Here is a 21015-nt window from a genome sequence, read left to right as displayed (position 1 = left end):
TAAAATATATTAATATTATCGCATTTGTTTTTAAATAAAAAATAAAATAATTTGATATAAACTGTAGAAATATAGCATATAATAATTTGAGTAATGCATGAAATAACATTTGATTGCTCGCATTTATTGTGTGACGAACGCTGATTAGATAAAATTTGGTATCAGATAGCCTGATATCATGTCAGTCATGTGTTGTGGATCTGATTTTTTTTTATTATTTCATCTCTAATGCCAAGTTCGTTTACTCATCACGGCTTCCATTTTTAAGGAAATAACGTATTTTTAACTCAACAATCTAAAATATTAACTGGAAGATTATTCCGGTAATTGTTGACTTGGTGATAATATTAATTACTTTCTAAATATTGTTTCAAGTTTAAACAATTTTGTTGAAATAAGCATGTATCTATTTGAATGTTGAATAAGTCTAATATGATCAGACTGCTAGCGAATAAAAAGCTGTATAATTTTTATGAAGGAAATTATTTAGATGATATAAGTCCACAAAATTTTATTCAATTCAATTGGAATAGATTTTTCATCAAAATCATGAGAAGATAAAAGTAGGGAATATTCTGGATACATCAGTAGATATGAGACATGTATGATCGTTCTGTTCAATTTAGGGTACTTTCAAGAGCGCCTTACGAAACTTGGTAATAGCAGACCTTCGAGTGCTGTCTCTTTAGCCGGTTGGCCTGCGCCATATTGTGAGTTATTAGATGAATATACTTAAATACTTTCATTTCCCCCTATTTGAAGTAAATTTTGTGTTTAATGAAATATTTTATGTCCATCTTGATGCCTATTTTATCGGAAATATACATGGAAATCGATAGTTCAATGATCGTGCGGAGCAGTGTTAATGAATGTACCTAATCACAGGCAATTCTCATTTACTTATGAGTTATGAAATACTGTTGGACTGTCCTACCTAACTCCTAACCATCTAGGTGAATATGATGAATGTTGAAGAAAAGTACTGAATTTAATTTTCTGCACTTGATACCTACTTCTTTAAAATTGGCTTTTACCTAAATTAAGTTTCATCTCTAAAAGTTTTTAAAGTTCAGGACAGTAGGTAATGACCGTGGTCGTCTTGACTCTTGAGTGCCATACAGCTATAGAAGAGTTCATTTATTTGCCGCCACTCACTTCAACTTCATTGAGTTAATGATGATGATTATCATATGATCTCTACTCTAGTACTCATGGAAATTTTAGTGAAGAATTTTTCTTTTAATCTAAGTTCTGATAATTTGCTCAATGCTTGAGAAGTTGAGCTGTCGAGGGCTCATGACTCATCAATCATTCCTGATCATTATAGCCCTATTCTAAATCATTTAAAGTATAATGTTACATCACTTTTGTTTGAAATTTTGGAGAAGTGATATTAGGAATCCTGTCAACTGTCAATTGTCAAATGAGGAATGTGTTTAAACTTTTCATGGTTCTGGACAAAGGTAATTTGATAGTGAGACAGAGACTGTTTATTGTTTATTTAGGTTATATAAGTATGAGGACATAATATTTGTTACAATTTTTTCAGCTATAATATCTAGCATTTTAGGCCACTGTCATACAAATAAATTTCCTAATGGTCACGGAATTCTTGAATCTGTTACTTTTTATTTACTTCCTCATACTTTTCAGACAAATTAAAATGTTTAGTGGATTTTGGGACACATCCAAGAAGTCTCCTTTTGGTGGAGCTGTGTGCACTACACTCAAGGCAGAAAATGAAGCCAAAAGTAGCAGACAACTTGTCAGTGGACGCAACATTGCAGCTGCTGCAACTCCAGGTTTTGTGTTCAGAGTCTTGGTTGAAATCAAAATTTGTAATTGTGCAATGTCTGGCTGAATTTTTTGTATAAATTTGATAAATTTCATCATTTAATGAGTATAATTATTCTCTGGTTGTCACTGGTCAATAATATCTCACTCAGTGGCCAGTGCTCAGTCATACTATTGAACATAGTTTTAACGCCCATCCTTTCAACTTTAACGTTTTAACTAATTAAACAATTTCCCAATGACTTTCGGCCTCACGTAAACTAGTGCCTTTGAAAACTGCATCTTTACCTGATAACTTGGCCAAATAGTAATGAATTTTGTTATATTCTGAAAATTCATTGGTCAATTTCCAAGCATAATTATTATCCTTAAAATTCACGTGCCTCGTCCTGCCATCCATCCCAAATTTTTATTATTTGTTCTCACATGTACCAATGATGAACTTGATTAACATCATATTAGATACAATTTCAGTCAAGATAGTTACGCTATATATATATATTTGCATTTGCTCATTTGGTAATCATTCAAGTTCTTTAGCAAATTTGCAGTGCTTGCATTTACTGACATTCTTTTATATTTATTAAAGCTTATTGTTGAGACTTGAAAATTATATTGCAATGATTTTATTGAGATATTTTACTTGGTAAACAAATAGTTTACAAAGTAAACCCCCACCCCCCACTCCCCAAATTCTCAAATTTGTGATTGTCCATTTAATAATGTATATATGAAGAGACTTCTCATATTTATAATATACACTCGCTTACTCAGCAGAATTTGTATTCTTTTTATCACAAACCCATTTTGAGATTCAGTCTGAGTTAAGAAAAAAATTTGAACCAGAATTTGATTCGTCAAATGAACAAACTGAATCAGGGAGCAACACACAGAACACAGGGCACCGAATTATGCAGGGTATAATGTACGGTTTATCTCATAGTCAATATTTATGCAATGTTTGATGTACAGTTTTCCTCAACAGATGAGGTTGAGTTTGGTTCAACCAAATATTTCGTTTTGTGTGGCTTTGGAGGTCTCCTGAGTTGCGGTGTCACTCACACCGGCATTGTACCCTTGGATCTTGTTAAGTGCCGCATTCAGGTCGATCCTGCCAAGTACAAAGGCATCTTCAATGGCTTCAAGGTACGGCATTGCTTACTTGATAAAATAAAGTAGCTAATTTTATACTCCTTTCGTGCATTTTTGTGCAATGACCTTGATTTATTTGCATGTTACTTGCCAGCTCCTACAATATTTATTCAGCTTCAAGCAGGAATCAAGTCAATGAGATTTTTTGATCATGTTGATTCACTTGAACCGTAGGTTCATGTGACATATTCATAATAACGAGAGATTGTTCCACAGAATGTCCCTTTAACAAAAATCAGTTGAATAATATAACGTTGAGTTATTAGTCATTTTAGTTATAACGATATATCAGAGTACAATAGAGATCATGGTGTAAAACTTGATTAACTATAGTTCATGGAGGCTAATCATAGAAATGTTTTAAGGTGACAATCGCCGAAGACGGCGCCCGAGGCTTGGCCAAAGGATGGGCGCCCACTCTGATTGGCTACTCCATGCAAGGCGTCTGCAAGTTTGGCTTCTATGAAGTCTTCAAGAACATGTACGCCAACATTCTTGGTGAAGAGAATGCTTACATCTACAGAACTTCCCTTTACCTGGCTGCGTCCGCTTCAGCCGAGTTCTTTGCTGATATTGCCTTGTCACCCATGGAGGCTGTTAAGGTGAGATTAATTTCAGGGACTACAATATATGAAAACCGTAAGAAGTTAGCGTGAGCTTAATTCCTCTATTCTCATTAGTTAAGTTCTTCAAGCTGACAGTTGAGCTTCACGACGCAATTTCGAAAGTTCGTTCCTGAACTAAATCTGTAACATAATTTTTACAGTTGTTGCATATTACTTATGATGAGCTCCTGCACATTTGATCCTCAACGGACAAGCCCTAATGATTTACAAAGCAGATCAGATTTGCAATTGAACGATTTCAAAGCAAGCTATTTATTGGCTTGTTTTTTAATCAGATTTTTCATGCATTGTACATTACAGGTGCGCATCCAAACTAAGCCTGGCTTCGTGAGCACTCTCCGCGCTGGGGCTCCCATCATCTACAGGGAGGAGGGTCTGTGGGGCTTCTACAAAGGCCTTGTGCCTTTGTGGTGCCGGCAGATCCCCTACACGATGATGAAGTTTGCCTGCTTCGAGAAGACCGTCGAGCTCCTTTACCGCTACGTGGTGCCTAAGCCAAGAGACGACTGCACCAAGGGCGAGCAGTTGGTCGTGACCTTTGCTGCAGGTTACATCGCCGGTGTCTTCTGTGCCATCGTGTCGCATCCTGCCGATACCATCGTCTCGAAACTGAACCAGGCTAAGGGATCTTCTGCTGTGGGTGTTGCCAAGCAGCTTGGATTCATGGGTAAGCATGGGAGCGCATATCATGCTATAGTATAGACAATTCATACTTCTCTATTTCTTGATCGTTGTCTGGTCCAACTTTAGGAATTTTATAAAATTTAGCTCTCCATTGTTGCAGAAATTCATATCGACAATTCTTTCATCACTCATCTCTTCCAGCTCTAAGGTAAGATGAATTTAGTTTATTAAATACGACTGGAACACATTAATTAAATTTCTGACATTACCAGGACTGTGGAAGGGACTGTTCGCGCGTATCATCATGATCGGTACGCTGACGGCAGCACAATGGTTCATCTATGACGCCGTCAAAGTGGCTCTTCACCTGCCTCGACCCCCGCCACCCGTGATGCCGGAGTCACTTAGGTTAAAACTTGAAGCTAAGCAGGCTTAAGTATTTTCAGCAGCAGGCTGACTGGTTTCGGACTGTCCAGCTTATTAGCGGCGGGTAGTCCAAATGAGATAATTTCCGATTAATTAATATCGCTTTCTTTTCTTTTATCCGTGAAACATTTTTTTCTTACAAGTGGGAACGTCTTACAACCCTGCTGAAAATTTACCCTCGAGAAACCTACTTTCAGGGTATATTCCGCTCACGCAAATTACTACAGATTGGTCGCATGTTTAAGTTCTGCATTCACAACAATACTTCATGCAAGAAAAATAACTTTAATTTTCCTTCCGGCTAAAGTATAGTTTCAGATGATATTTCGCTGGAAACCATTAATACTGAGAATTCAGTTCATTATCGTATTTACTATGACTTACCCTCAACCGGTTCTTGCAGCGACCATTTTCATGTTTACAAATTATTTTTTATCAGTAATTTTTTAGTATCCCAATGCAATGCCTTCATTTTGTACATAAACAACAATCGCCCTGTGTAAATTTCAGAGTTTCGCTCATGAAACAGAATTTATGGATACTACCTATCGAATAAAAAATCAATTATTATAACAACGTTCCATATCCTTCAGACTTCACTCAAACTCGCTTGAAATACTGAACTAATTCAGTATTATCACTAACCTCAGTAATAGGATCAATGAAAATTACATTAGAGTATTCTTGATTCAAAAAGCAATCGTGAAACTCGAGCTGGTTTACACAAGCAACGTCGCCATGAAGCAAGGATATGAATCTAGTAGATAATTTCGACCCTGTAATAACGCAGCCCATTCTGAACGAGTAACGAGATGTTACGTGCATGCAAATGAATATTTTTTTAATCGGTTGTTCAAATTCAGCAAGTTATGGTAATGAATGAGCATCGAAAGCTTGGTTTAAAGATTCGTTTAACACAGAACTCCTGTAGGCCGTGCAAGCTGATCACTACTCAACCATGAAACTGCATCGTGGTGATCAGTTATCACCATGGTAATGTACCTTTATTCCAAGCGAAATGTTAAATTTTCTTTCGAGATTCTATAAATTTCGTGCCCGAGAGGGAGAAAAATGAAAGCCACCGTCTCGAAATCCAAAAAAGTTAAGCGAGTATAAGTACATCTTACGAGCTACAGAAATGATTACAGACCAGCATACATCAACCTTTCACTATTCATTGTAAAGGTTATGTAATAATAACATTCGGGGGCCTCACACTCTAAGTGCGAAGGTGCAGGACATTCAGTCTAGGTGAGCTCATTAGGTACAAACAATGAGCAGCTAGCAGGCTGTTATTATACATTAACTACTTACAGCAGTAGGCTTATATTACAGATAAAGTACTATTATAGATTACATAAAATTATTAGGGAATATAATATTTATTATAGATTCACAAAAAAGGAGACCAGACCCACCATTGATTTTTACCATTCACAAGGTTTAAAAAAAAAAGTTTAGAATTAACCAGGAAACAAGAGCATCCAAAATTCAAATGGAGATTTCCGAGAAAAATATTGCTTCCTAGACACCAGTTAGGTGACAGACACAGAAGATGAATAGCAATTATATACATTTCCTATTTCCAGAATCAGTGAGCACAATATTCACATATGACCCAGATGCAAGAAGAGAGAAATGATTGAGGTTCACAACTGCAAAGCGAGCAGTTATCTCCAGTGCAGTTACACGTACGAAAAAGGTCAGTTCCGTAATGCTTTGGGCTTTCAGGCGTTCCTGTACAAGACTTGATTGCGACAGGATAACATAGGGCTCCATGGCATCTTCAGGATGAGAAGGATTGTAAAATAAATTTGGTACAATTCTCATGCAGGTCCTGTTCCGACAATGCCATTATCGGTCAAAAATAGCCTTGCAAATTAGTAATGAAAAACAAACTTACTAATCAACATCTTGCATGGAATAACAATGCACCAAAGGTTCAGGCCGATAGCTCAATACATGAAATGAGTGAACTGGAGAATTCACGACGTTGGGTAAATAAATCAGGCATCCACCTGAAATGAATGAATGCACCTACAAGAGACTACTACTAAGAATATGCTGGTTTCTGATACATCACAATACTATGATTTAGCCTACAAATATTAAACAGAAAACTCATTTTTATATCCATAAAAACATGAGGAATTCGCAATTAGCAAGAAATACATCACTAATACATGAGCGACATGATTAAAATAACATAACTGCAAAGCCAAGATAGAACATCTGTTCAAAGAACGAGGCTTGAGTGACTGCATTCGTGTGTAGCTTCAAGTTTGTTCATCAAATCGTGTCTACACAAAAGCGGAACTGTTACTAAGCTGTCTTCAGGCTAAACATTTCGCAGTCCAGTATGTAGAAAAAAATTATATTATCCTTGACATGTTTAGTAATAGTTGTAGTAAAAAGACTCGGTAAACGAAATAGAATAGTGGAAATTAAGAATGAAACTGAAATGATTCCCGTTACTTATAATGGGCCTTCTGCACGGAAACGATGAAAAGCTGAGGCAAACATTTCAAGACGCAAGCATTACAAGCTATTTAATTGCAAGAGAGTTTACACAAATTTAATAACAAGCCGTTTCTATTGTATCCAAAAAGTTACCGAAAACGTCTAAAAGTTATTCACGATAATAAGAAACGCCAAATCAAAATTCTTTGCTCTTCCATAGAGGAACTAAATAGAAATAGCCTACGGGAAAGTACAAGTACGTAAATAAGAGTCTCCGGAGGACCGAATGCGATCTATTATTATGTGGGAAAGAAAAATAAATGTTAAAGCTCAATGGGAAATATGAAATTTAAAAAAACGTTTAATGGACTAAAGGATAAAAATCACTCACTACAAACGCTAATGATATCAAGGTATGAGGAAATCCTGTCCTTATCACAGTTTCCGAACGATTACAAATGAAACATTATATAAGCAATCTCATTGAAGAAACTGATAATAGTACGTAATAATTTCAGCTCCGTGAACTTAAAAAATGCAACTGAGACTATGAAAAAAAAACAGAATCATCAATGAGTCTACAACACGATTATGTGCCAAGTTGCGACAATTCTTCTGCTAATCTAAGCTAATCAGTTGCATCATTTAACGGGTACGCAGCTGTAGAGTTCTTCGATATCCCACGTTCATCATTTCTAGCTCTTTTCAGACAAAAATAGTTCTAATATAGTTTTTCATATTCGTATTACCGGGGCCAGACAACGACAGAATCACATGGAGCCGCCAGATAATGAAGTTCAGAAAAAGAGTGATGAAAGTCGCCAGGGGAATGAGGTGCAGTGAAGGATCAATTATAGAAGAGGCTGTTGGAAGGCTGAGGCTGGAGGGGCTGGAGGGCCGGTCTGCATGGGAGGGTAGTGGGGGCTGGCCATATAGGGAGGGTAATGAGGCAGGTGCTCGGGTCCTGGATACTGAACGTGTGGCGGCATTGGTCCTCCTGCGGTGCTGGGGCTCGCCTCACTCGTCGTGTCGTTGCTACGAATGCAGAAAATCGACGTCATTGTGGTTGGGTAAATATCATTTATAAATACCAGTGAACACACTTTGCACTGTTTAATAAATAGAAATTTATGCACTATTATAGAATTTACAATTTTTGTGCACTAATAAATGCATACACTGTAACTGATTTTGCCTTTTAAAACACTTGAATTTCACTATTTGAAGCAGTGTTGTTTCTGCATTGAATTACCAGCTTATAGGGTAGAGACAATTTAATAGTTAATTATTATTTAGCTACACATAAATTGAGAGCTAAATCATTGACATTTCACTGACCTGGCAGCAGCAGGAGGACCAGACGGAGGCTGGCCATACAAGGCAGGCGGGGCGCCGAGCTGGTGAGGCGGCATGTGCCCGTTGAGCGTCTCTGCGCCCTCAGGCATGGACGTGTGGACGCCACCGCCGTTGGTCATTGGGGGTAAAGGACCGCCCATCATAGGGCCTTGAGGAGGTGCCATGCCCTGTGGCATGGACATGATTCCGTAGGGTGCCGCGTGAGGTGGAGGCATGTGAGGTGCGTTGCTCATGGGAGGCATGCCGTGGGGAGGTTGGGTGCCGCTCATCCCGGGCATCCCGTAGGGAGGGTACCCAGGGATCTGGGAGGAAAATATATTTGCGAGAAACAACTCACCATCGCTAACATTTGACAAAACAATTAAAAAATGGAGTTCAACAGTGTTTATAGAGATTCAAACATGCATAGAAAGACAGTTTATCATTACAAATGACATATGAGCAAGAATAACAATACAAAATGCCATTGAGAGACCAGAACTCACAGTTTGTGGGGGGTACATTGGGTGGTGCATGGGTGGGCCGTAAACTGAAGACACGGAGGGCGGCGGGTAGTATCCCATGCTGGACACCGGCATCTCCCGCATGAGCTGCAAAAATCAAAAATAATCCGAATGAGCAACAATGAATAAACATTAATTAGATCGCAGTGGGCATGACCTGAAATGAATTAGCATCAATCAGTTTGCAATTCGCATGCAGCGCAGATGGCGAATTTTAAGTTTTTCATGCAGTTCACTAGATTAAAACTAAACCATTTTTCTGTAAATAGGCATAGAAAAGTAAAGTAAATCGGGGTCGTTTTTCCTCTTGAAAATAAAATGCGTGTTTAAATTAACGGTCCCAATTGGAATGTGTCTCAAAAGTACCACAAGTAATGCAAGTTTCAATTGTCGTAGCTAAGAACTGTTAGAAAAATACCGCAGTTGATGTAAGCATTGTTGCTGTTTTAAATTTTATCCAATTTCTAATAGTTCGAACAAAAGCAAAAATAAAGTGGGAGATTTCTAGCATTTTTTCAAGAGAAAATCAGGCTTGACTCCAAGAATGAATGTTGTACATCAAAATGTTAAAAAGCACGAGATGCCCCACTAACATTGATAACGCAAATCAGATGAAAACAAAGAACAGCACATGCCCCACTTATGCAACGAGCAGTTGTATAACTTATACAAGGGTAGAAATATGGCAAGATGGACCGCGGTCTCACCTGATGGTAGAGGTTGAGTCCAGCCATGAGATCAGCATTGAGTCTTGTAAGTTCGTTGTGGCGTCGGTCTATGCGTTCTAACTCAGCGTCTATAGTGGGGGCCATTGCGTTCACTTGTTCTGTCGGTATTCAAAAATAAAGGTACGTAAATAACTATGTTTATATTGATGGGCAGTGTTCATTTCCACGTCCGTGATTCAGCATTTATGAAGGAAAATTGTTAGTCTGAATTCGGTTTAAGGTTACGTCAGATGCGAACATGGAACAAATTCTCCATAGATGTTAAAACATATATAAAAACTTACAAAGTAATAATTGAGATGGTAAGAGATTTGTTTGGAGCAACTAATTATTCAAAGCACTGTACCCACACCAAGTTGTATGTCCACACAATAAAAAAAATCCGCCCCAACTTTTACTGGGAAGCACAATGTTTTATAACACGAACAATCAACATGAATAACTTGGCTGAGTCTCTTCGCAATCTAATTTGGTGCTACTTTGGCGCGTTATGAGAGTAACAATCGACAGGAAATACTTGGCCCGAGTCTCATCACAATCATATTTGTGTTGTAGCCACGTTTCACATTTTTTAGCCAAGTACCTCACTTGGACACACTAACATGACAGGCCCCACGGAGTACCTTCGATGGCAGGAAGCTGTGGGTCGTCAGGTCGCTCTCCCGTCGAGTCAGCCTCGTGCAGGAGGTGCAACAGGTAGTCCATTTTGTCCTCGTCGATCTCCCCGGACGGCGGTGCCCCTGGTGCCTTCCCTGCATCTTCGTCTCCTGCAGGCTCACCTTCAGCATCTTCCACTTCTGTTACCTCTACGCATTCAGAAAATGATACCCGCTTCTCACTTCCTGTCAATGAGAATAATATTTGAATTTAGAAAACTCGTCTTCTTTAAAATAAATTTGTTCACTAGTATTGATAGGAAGTATTGTAAAAAAAAGTATCAGAACAAAACAAGTTAGTAACAAGCTATGAAGAGTCTAATAACAGAAATAAACTTACTTTCGACAAAAAATATTGAAGACAAAAACAATAATTTGCAACATAAACTAGTACGTTTGTAAAAAAAACAACCAAAATTATAATTACAATTTTATGGATAAGAATCCAACAATGAAGAGAATAAATAAAATAAAATTGATCTCAGATGGAATGATTTTTAAAGACGTTTCACACTACTTCCACCCCCCCCCCAAAAAAAAGAAATAAATCACCTAATTCAGCGGGGCTACTGAGGATCAATAACTCTAAAGGACTAGTGTCATATAAATAAAATTTGCAACATAAACTAGTACGTTTGTAAAAAAAACAACCAAAATTATAATTACAATTTTATGGATAAGAATTTAACAATGAAGAGAATAAATAAAATAAAATTGATCTCAGATGGAATGATTTTTAAAGACGTTTCACACTACTTCCACCCCCCCCCCAAAAAAAAGGAATAAATCACCTAATTCAGCGGGGCTACTGAGGATCAATAACTCTAAAGGACGTCAAGTACTAACGACTGTAACACATTATCCCTTAAACCCATTGCATTAAGCTTGACAAACGTGATGCGGAACTGAGATTTTCCAGAGAACATTGATGTTGTCAATCACAGGAGTTTGATCAAACACAAAGAACTGTTCACTAGGAATAGTTTATCTGTACGAACGGGAAGCGGGTGACTGATGTTCTCCATCGCCATGAATATCGAGAGTGACAAAGTTGCCAGGGAAGAGACCTTCGCCGCGGTGGTTGCTGCCTTTCCACCAGTTTGGATCACTGTCATCTAACACAACAACTGCAACAAAAGTCATAGTGTCAATTTATGATGGCTGCTTGGTGCTATATGTAAATGTTTTATTATAAATTATAACGTAACAGCATTAATATCATTTCAGCCACTTGGGACGTCTTTAATGGTGATAACTTGAATAAATAGCAACCTAAAGTCATTCACTCTTCAAAAAATACGGTACATTCAACAACATAAATAGGCCAAATATATACTGACAATACATTGAACGTCTATGAAATAATCCCACTAGAGAAGACATGTTGAAATTTGTGTAGCACAGACATCAAACATAAGCAGCTGTAAAACTAATCTTGTACCATGTTTAAAAAATAATTAAAAATTACAATTTATTTTATCAATTCCATAAGCAAATTTCTTCCATTGGAGCCGTCACTAATATGATTTATCAATTCAGGCATTTACTTAATCCAAGAATAAGCCCTAATTCTATTCAAAATGACCTGTGACTTGATATATAATAGATAAATCAATTGATAAGAACTGTGAGTGCAAAAATTTACCTAGTTCTCCAGCGTGGAATGTGAGTTCATTATCTTCAACTGCCTCAAAGTCGTAGAGCGCTCGAGCTTTCTTGACAGCATCAGCGGTGCTGGTGCTAGGAGGGTTGCCAGTGCGTCCCTTAGTGTCGCTCAGGGTCAGGCTTGAGTCAAAACTCCGAGCCAAATCAGAAGATAGATCACTGAAAATAAATTGTAAATTTGAGTAATGTGAAGTTTTCCGCAATTGATAGCTTCAAGAAAGCTCAGTCATTCATGAGTGTATTGTCATTAAAGTTCATATCGTAATATTTGCCTAGTTGTGATGCAAGGAGAAATTGTCACAGCTTCAAAGCTACGCGCATTTCATAATGAATAGAATCAATTGATATTCTGAACGGTACATTATATTTACATTATTATATTTACATTAAACGACTTAGGCAGCAAATAATCTCCTCCTTTGTGTAATAATAGTCAGATGGGGTAAGACAGGACCGAAATCACCAACAGGCATGTAGCATCTATACCATGAATAACTAAAAAATCCTAAACTTATCACAAGGTGTGGATATGCAATGGGCTTCAAAGCTACAACTCAGACTTTTTGCATACAACACAGTTTTCTGTACAGATTAAAAAAAAGTGAGCTGGTCCCATCTTACCCCATTGGGGTGAGATGGGACCAGGCTGGGGTAAGAAAGGACCAACTGGTAATTCTTATGTTACAAGGTTTTTAGTAAAAATTTGAATCTGATATTCAATATTATCCATCTAGAAACACATTATTTGATTAAACAACCACTTGTTACTGTTTTATGTTGCAGGGAGTCAACTCTAATGTATCAGCCATATTGGAGTTTTTGCCACGAGAAAACTTTGTTGAGCATAGAAATAGTAGGTTGGCTTTGATTCATTGTAGAGCATTGCCAAATGCTACTTGTATATTCAATTAGTGTCATTGTCTGAAAATTTATCAAATTGGTAATAAAACCAATGGATAATAACTTAAGAGTCGGACGTCATGTGTTTTCTTGCTAACTGCATTTGTGGTGTACTTCTTCAAACATAGCCCATGCCCTCTCACAAAATTGTGATAATTATTTTTTATGTTTCACACAATGATTTTTCGCCCAACCACTCTTGCACATTGTTCTGCAGCTCACTAATGGGAAGAGACATCCCTATTTTCTCCATCCCCATGATGCAATTCACAACAGTATGCTGAATTTATCAAATTAAAAAAGCTTACAAGTTAGAATGGTTATTTTAAGCAAAAGATGAAAATTTTGACCAAAATACTCCATGTATACTTGTGCACAATAATATAATCATTTGAAAGCAATTTTTGATAAATTATAGGGTAAAAGAGGACCATTTGTGGGGTAAGACAGGACCATTTTTGGGGTAAGATAGGACCACTTGTGGTGTAAAACAGGATCATTTAGTGGTCCCGTCTTACCCCATGTCCGGTCCTTTTTTACCCCATTTTAGAATAGTTGTCAGGCAGTGATGGTAGCTGGTAGGAATGCCTTCTATGTCTCAAAAGTTGCTTGTTTACTTGAGGTTACCTGCCTACATCCACAGACCTGGCCAAAAAAATTTTGTAATCGGACACAGCTTATTTCCCAAATAGGGTTAACTATTTTGTGACCCTTCTTTACATAGGTTATCTATGAAAATTAACCAAAAATTCATTATTTGCAGAAGAGGGTTACCACAAACACTGAAATGACAGGCAATGATTGCCTAACATATTCTTCTGTCAAATTAAATTCAGTGCAATCAGAATGCATGCCATGGGCTGGTCCTTTCTTACCCCATGAAGGCTGCAATCCTGTCTTACCCCATTTGACTATTTGATTTTTCATTAGGAAAACTATTGACTATTTTCATTAGGAAAACTATTCATTTGACTATTTGATTTTTCATTTTTGCTATATTTGTACCCAACTTGATCTTATTCATTTTACAAATACTCAGAGTTTCACGACACTTCACAAAGTTTCCCTCAGACATGCTGATGGGCGCAGAGCATAGGATACATTTTCTACAGACAATACAGACTTTCAAACTAATCATTAAATGCTCAAGCTAAATACAACTTCCCATTAACTGAACAATATATTCAACTTTGCAGCATGTTAAAGCTATTTATGGATAAAAATATAGCTATTTGATTTACACAAGTTGAGAAATGCTGTGTCACCTTGGATAGAGTGAAGTAGAGTGAGTTTTGGTGCTGCTCTTGGGGGCGGTCTGTAGAGAGAGCTGGATGGCCTGAGCAATGTCATCTTCTTCTTGCTTGTTGTTCACAACATTCGGGTCATTGCTGTACTCAACTTTTTTCCTTGGCTGTTTGAAAATACCAAATTGAAAAACCAAATTACATTTTGATATTGCTAAACTATGATAGAATTAAATAATTCAACAAATTGAATCTCATTCCTGGATTCTTATCCATGTTCAAGCAGAGAACAAAATTTTGGAACCTTTAAACAGGGAAGAAGACATTTAGTGAAGAATGAATAAAGCTGGAGAGCTCAAAATTCTATTCTAGCATTAGCAAAAACAAACCTAAAATACTAAAATTGTTAACTCCCTAAAACCACATAAAATTTAGTATAAACTTTTTGTGTTTGAGAGTACATACCTTGTAATTACCCTCATTTATGCAACATAGGGAAGATATAGTACAAGTACTACTATGCTTTTACAGATGAACTTATATGACTTCATAGATCCCCATTGAATTAGCATGCATTCATAGAACTTTCCAAAAAGCATACCTACTATATATTTAATGTCCAAAAGTGTACATCTTTGATTATCTAATTGGTTATTTCTAAAATGCAGATTGTAACGTATGCAAAATTAAGTGTTTATTAATTTATATTAAAATCAAGCAAGGATAGAAGCATACTAACAGATTCAGGTTTAGAAAATTCATATCCTTGTTGGCGGAGCTTGGAGACCAGTTCTGGGATGAGACTCAGTTGGCTGTCACTCTTGAAGTCTCCTTCAGACCAAGCCAGTAAATGCTGCCGAAGCTTCTCTGATACCTTTGATGGAAACATTATTTCAAATTAAAACAAATAATTTTATATCGATTCATATTTTATAAATTTGACAAATAAAATTTGACTGGGAACAGAATTATTTCCAATAGTGATATTGAAAATAAAAAAGAAATTTCATTTATTTTAATTTGATGCCAAAATAACAAACAAAACAAGAATTGAATAAAAAGTATTTAAAACAATTTTTCCTGGATATGCAATTTCAAGTTTAAACTTAGATTCATAAAGTATTATAACATATTCTCATCGGTAAAATGCTAAGTGCATGATAGGAAAGCATGGTTAATTCATATAAGACTCCTCAGAAAGATTATAAAATATTAAGTTTAGTCAAACTAAACCATGCTTAGTAGTAGACTAGTAGTAGTAGTAATTCAATATATATTTTTATGACATAAATAAAAAAATGTGATAAACCAGAAGGCCACACTTCACCAGCAAGATTTTTGCAAAGCTAACACATATGAAAAAATTTACAAATTTGTACATACCTTTGGATTAGTTCGCTGATTTGTTATGATTTTTCGCAACTCTTGTTCAAATTCCCGGCTGGCAACTTCCAGGTGGAAGTTGCGTCCGCAGTTATTGATGCATGCATCTAAAACCTGTGATGAATGGGTGCATAAGGGCTGACATTACAATGAAACCTGTGATGAATGGCTTCATTAGGGCTAACATTACAATGAAACATGTGATGAATGGGTGCATTAGGGCTAACATTACAATGAAACCTGTGATGAATGGCTTCATTAGGGCTAACATTNCAGCTATAAGGCTGCTGATATGAAGCTTGCAGTGGACAAGGTTGTTGTAAATGCTCAATGGCATGTTCATGGATACGGTAATATTGCATCAATAATACGATAACTGCACATCACTAATACGGTAATTAATGTATATGGCAATATCATATCAATAAAGGAAAAACAAGTAAAAATCACAGAAAATGTCATTTGTTCTACCTACATTATCTACAATGAAAGAGGAGGACTTCAGAGTACTGTTAGTAATGGAGGAGTACACTCTGCATGCTTCAAATGTTTTGAAATGAAGTTTTATTCCCATTGTCCCGAGTAGCCCTGACCGACAGGGCTACTCGGGACAATCTTTATTTTGCGTCTGGCACCTTACAAATAGCATATGGAATTTTTCTGACAATGCCATTCAATAGCCCTCGCAAAAAGCTATAAAATGAGCCTAAATTTGTTTACGAAATGTTACATCGTAAGAAGTTATTAACAGTTATCAACAAAAAAAATGATCAAATCTGTCCCGAGTAGCCCTGGTTGATGGTAATGCACAAATTTTTCAATAAATGACTTTTTTTTCGCCGAGCAAGATAAATGCAAACAAAATTCTTTGTTGTTAATCAATTTTTTTATTAACTGGAACCTTTGCTAAGTGAGGTTCTACTGTAAATGCATTTTTAAGGGTGTCCCTAATTACCCCCGGGGGGGGGGGGGTTGTCCTGAGTAGCCCCACCATGCCGAAATGGCTGCCATTTTTTTTTGGGAATGAGATAGGACAATTCCGTCAACTACATTTTCAAGCCGACACCTGGGAGCAACTCTTATGTAAGTAAAATTTTTTAATACGGCAAATATTTTTTTGCTCCAGACCTTAGCAGAGGTACTTTTCCAAAACCGCACTTTTCACACTTTTTTCAGCCATTTTTTAGAGATAGTAAATGTTCGATTTCTTGACTAGCCTTATACATAATAGATAGTAAAAATGTTGAAGTTTATGCCACTATTTTTAGTTTAGCAATATTTTGATTAGTTTAGCTGCTACAACATTTCTACGAAATGGGGGACGCACAACCCGATTTACCCCGCCTGTCCCTTTTCACCCCGTTTGACGGTATATAAACATAAGAAAAGGGAGTGAACAGGTAGAAGATTCTTTATGACCATGAAATGTGAATGGAGTGATAGAAAGCATTGTAACTTTGTAAGTGAATAAGAACCATCAAACGATGTAATAGGAGACAAATTTGAGCTTTTTCCATTAATAACTTCTTACTATGAAACATTTGGGCTTATTTTAAACAAGTTAAGGCTCATTTTGAAGGTCCTTGCAAGGGTTATGGTATGGCATTGCCAAAAAATTCAACATGCTATTTATAATGTGCCAGATGCTTATTTAAGGTGGTGCTTGAAAGCCGTGAGCTCTCAGGCAGGCTTGGCTGAATCCCTATGGGAATCTATCACTACGTATAGTCATTTTAACTCCTCTTGTAAATGAAATATCAATCTGAATTTTTTCATGCTCATTCAGCTATTTATTTACAATTTCCTGACTGTTACAAAATATATGTAAATTTTTTATAACATCAGTTATGATAGAGTAAAATAATAGAGTAAAATAGAGTAAAATACTTGCATGAGATGCAACTTACCTAAGTTTTTGAGACATGAGGAAGTAGTACTATTTATTCTCTTGTGATCGGTATTAAAGTCATATTTGAATCACCCTCTATTTTGTAGAAATTAGCAAACAAATTACTTTTTCATCACTCCTGAATCATAGATTTCCCATTTTCTTTGGGACCTGGCCCCGAGCATGTCAAAGTGTCGTACGTTGTCGCGACACTTTCCTACGCGGTCATAAATTAGCTCGCGTGAAGTGGCCGAGTCCATCGTCTACCCTCTTCCCAGGGGGTAGAGAGACAACCTCCTTACCCCCTTACCCTCCTGGCTATAACAGTGATATTCTACGAGTGTTCAAAAATGCGTTACAACCATTAAGTGGTAGGAGGCTCTTCGATGTTGCGGGAGAGGGTTCCAAGTTCAAGGTCAGATGAAAGTTACCGGACGAAGTAAATGTTATTTCGTGACCTGGATACCAGAAGATATACAGATAAGTGTTGTTGATTTTGAACCGATGTTTTGGAATTTTCTCAAATTTTGTCATGTAGCCGAGACGATATGAGAATAGGAACCCTCATAAAATTTACACACACACCCATCCCCTCTAACAATCCCCACTGCTGTGCCACAACCTCCCTTTCTCTCCATCCCCCTGCTGCAGTACTCCTCCCGACCCAGACCCTCTTTGTGGGCTGGCTGACAGACTACACATCAAGGCACTTCATGCCAGTGTAGCTGTCGGTACGAGGAAACTATTGGTCTGAATTACAGCCTTTGTAGTTTAATATATCTTAATTACCAGTTAAAGTTAGAATTTCGATGCATTTCTGTAACCTTCTTTTTACGTGCCTATAATATTAACGTGCCCCCAAAAAAATAATTAGTACTTAATCTAGCGACAATTTGTCTTTCGTAAAAATTTATGCTATTTAAATTAAATATCATCAACATAATTTCAGTATTGAATATTGTGCATTTATATACTGTAGATGAGGATATAATTGTTCGAAAACAGTCTACTTGGCCTGAAGCATCGGCTCGTATTACCAAATGGGATACCCGCACATCGGAAGTGGGGGTAGAGGGGAGGGGTGTGAGGGAACAGCTCACTGAGCTCAGCTGCCTAACACCTTTTAGGGCGTCTCTTCCCAAGTCTATGCACATACAAGTTGTATTCTATTAATATATTCACTTAATATTATAAGTAAAATTTCGGTGCGTATCTGTAACCTTATTTTTACGTGCCCATAGAATTGACATGATTACGAAAAAATAATTAATAATCTAGCGATAATTTGTCTTTCGTGTAGAAATTTATACTATTTAAATTAAATATCACAGACGCTATTTCGGTTTTGAATATAATGCATTTATATACTGGGGATGAGAATATAAGCAAATAAAAATAATTAAATTAATTAATTACAATAAAAAATTCAATTTATGCTTATATATTTTTAAGGTTTGGCGCAATCATTATTTTAGGTTTATTTGTTTTTTTTAAGATCGCGCGATCGCGCTGTAAATAGCAAAGAATTTGCTGGCAGTAGTCAAAGCTCATTCATTACATGCTGCACTGTTGTGAGCTTGTACTGTGGTCCAGCCCGACACGGCCTGAGCAAGCACGCATTCCTATACGGCATCGCGTCGGCCAGACGTAAGATAACCAGCCCTCACGCGTCTCGGCAGCAAACTCAAGCAAGCTCCCTGTGGAGTTTGGGCGGCTTTGAATACAAACCTTAAGGGACCCCTAACTACCCCTGGGAATGGGGTAATTTGGGACACTTGAAATCAAACTTAATTTTAAAATGTTTGAAGCATGCACAAGTGTACTCATCCATAACTAACAGTACTCTGAGGTCCTCCAGTTCCTCTGAAGAAGATGTAGATGTCGAATAAATGACATTTACTGTGATTTGTACCAGTTTTCCTTTATTGATATGACATTACCATATCAATCCACTACTGCAATATTGATGTGATTTTACAATATCCATGGAACTGCCATTGAGCATTGACAACAACCTTATCCACTTCAAGCTTTACATCAGCAGCCGTACAGCATTTCTTCTGTATCTGTAAGCTTACAGGTGCTAAGATCACCTGTGCCTTGTTTATGGGCAATGCAGTCACCATCTACCATCCTGGATAGGTTGCTGCATTGCATTTATTCGTCACATTGAGCGATATCTTCATCAGACTTGTGATATTGCCCAATAATGTCCTTGTCACTTGCAATTTGAATGTTTGACTGGATTGCATCAAAGACCAATTGGCTCGTCAGCTGAACAACCATCTGGCCATCTTCAGCATGGTTTGTCACTTGACCTTGCCAACGCATGACATGGGCAGACTGCTGGAGGTTGTCAATTGTCATCATGCATGCTGACCTTCTAAGTCTGCCAGTTCACATCATCAACATCACAATATCCAACCATTGACTACTTTGATGGATTTGATGGATGGTTCAACATTTTGATGGATTACTACAACATTTCTATGAAATATCAGAGAATTGTCCCCATTTTACCCGCCTGTTACTTATTATACTGTTTGACGGCATATACTGGTTTTGTAAGGCAGAAATTTATGACAAGTGCATAGAAATACAATCGCATACTCAGTACTCACAACTATGGCCTGCAGGGCAGTTCTTGGACGGTCACTGTTTAACTTCTTAGCAATAGCTTTTATACAATCTTTTGGTCCATCATTGTATTCTTTTACACGATCACAAATATCTAGTATGAGAGCCCAGTCTTCTGACGTGTTTGCATCACTAGTGGCACGATCTGAAATGAAAAAGACAGAGCGACAGTCACACAACTTATTTAAAAGTCATAGCTGTCAGCCAAATCATATTATAAGCATAGGGTAAATGCGGTATATTCCAACACATTAAGGACGTAGCAAAATGAATGGCTTTAAAAAAATCCCCATTTGCGCAACTCGAGTTCTGTTTGTTTTACGTCACTCTCAAAACACCGCACTACATGCCGCGGCGCCAGCAACAATGAAACGTCACAAAATGTTGCCATATTTATTTAAAAGCCTTTACAATGCAAACCTACCAAATCCATATATTCTGATGCTGTGTGTGACTAAATTTGGCATCTTGTGAGACTAATTCCGGCCGCGCTTCGAACTCTACTAATTTGTAATTCCGACACTCTTGTGTTCAAATTCTGATTGCTGTGTGAGCTGTATTGGAAATTAGAATAACTACAACAGAGCTTGGAATTAGAACACTATTAAATATTGAACACTACTTAATAAGGCTTTTTATTAAGAGCTATTAAGCTTTTAATCAAGAAAATTTAAATTTTTGCACACAGCTTGGAATGAGCTGTGTGTGTCTAATTCCAAGCTCAGGCAAGCTGTGTTGGAATTAGTTTATATGTGTCTAAAACCGTCTCTTAACTTAATCATCTATTAACTTAGGGTAAACGCGGTATATTCCGACACATTAAGGACGCATCGAGAAATGAAAAACTATAAAAAAAACCGTATGCGTTACGTAAGTTCTGTTGCCTTCACATGACTCTCAAAACACTTCACTACGCGTCAGCAACGATGAAACGTCACAAAATGTTGCCATATTTATTAAAAAGCCTTTAGAA

General features: G+C 37.1%; 2 protein-coding genes across 2 annotated transcripts in view; one reads left to right on the top strand and one right to left on the bottom strand.

The window, feature by feature from the left end:
* The first annotated feature begins 627 nt into the window (after nucleotides 1-627).
* Nucleotides 628-5192, top strand: LOC108677686 (phosphate carrier protein, mitochondrial). The gene is made up of 6 exons (XM_018165946.2): nucleotides 628-710; nucleotides 1654-1802; nucleotides 2780-2940; nucleotides 3312-3548; nucleotides 3873-4239; nucleotides 4469-5192. The coding sequence occupies exons 2-6, from the start codon at nucleotides 1664-1666 to the stop codon at nucleotides 4630-4632; spliced, it is 1068 nt and encodes a 355-aa protein (XP_018021435.1). The 5' UTR covers nucleotides 628-710; nucleotides 1654-1663; the 3' UTR covers nucleotides 4633-5192.
* A 514-nt stretch (nucleotides 5193-5706) lies between these two features.
* The window catches only part of LOC108677685 (signal transducing adapter molecule 1), a 16713-nt gene continuing 1404 nt past the window's right edge, over nucleotides 5707-21015 (bottom strand). Inside the window, exons 2-12 of the mRNA XM_018165945.2 lie at nucleotides 20027-20187; nucleotides 15518-15631; nucleotides 14874-15008; nucleotides 14156-14301; nucleotides 11971-12149; nucleotides 11324-11452; nucleotides 10293-10511; nucleotides 9649-9767; nucleotides 8924-9028; nucleotides 8421-8740; nucleotides 5707-8117 (exon numbers count right to left, since the gene is read on the bottom strand). Of these exons, the coding sequence (XP_018021434.1) occupies nucleotides 7934-8117; nucleotides 8421-8740; nucleotides 8924-9028; nucleotides 9649-9767; nucleotides 10293-10511; nucleotides 11324-11452; nucleotides 11971-12149; nucleotides 14156-14301; nucleotides 14874-15008; nucleotides 15518-15631; nucleotides 20027-20187 (1811 nt within the window). The 3' untranslated portion in view covers nucleotides 5707-7933. The remainder of the gene's footprint in view (nucleotides 8118-8420; nucleotides 8741-8923; nucleotides 9029-9648; nucleotides 9768-10292; nucleotides 10512-11323; nucleotides 11453-11970; nucleotides 12150-14155; nucleotides 14302-14873; nucleotides 15009-15517; nucleotides 15632-20026; nucleotides 20188-21015) is intronic.

The sequence above is a fragment of the Hyalella azteca genome, unplaced genomic scaffold (assembly GCF_000764305.2).
Source record: "Hyalella azteca isolate HAZT.00-mixed unplaced genomic scaffold, Hazt_2.0.2 contig3725, whole genome shotgun sequence".
In the NCBI taxonomy this organism is placed as follows: Eukaryota; Metazoa; Arthropoda; class Malacostraca; order Amphipoda; family Hyalellidae; genus Hyalella; species Hyalella azteca.
The sequence above is the reverse complement of the archived record's forward strand: the minus strand, read 5'-3'. Positions and strand labels throughout refer to the sequence as shown.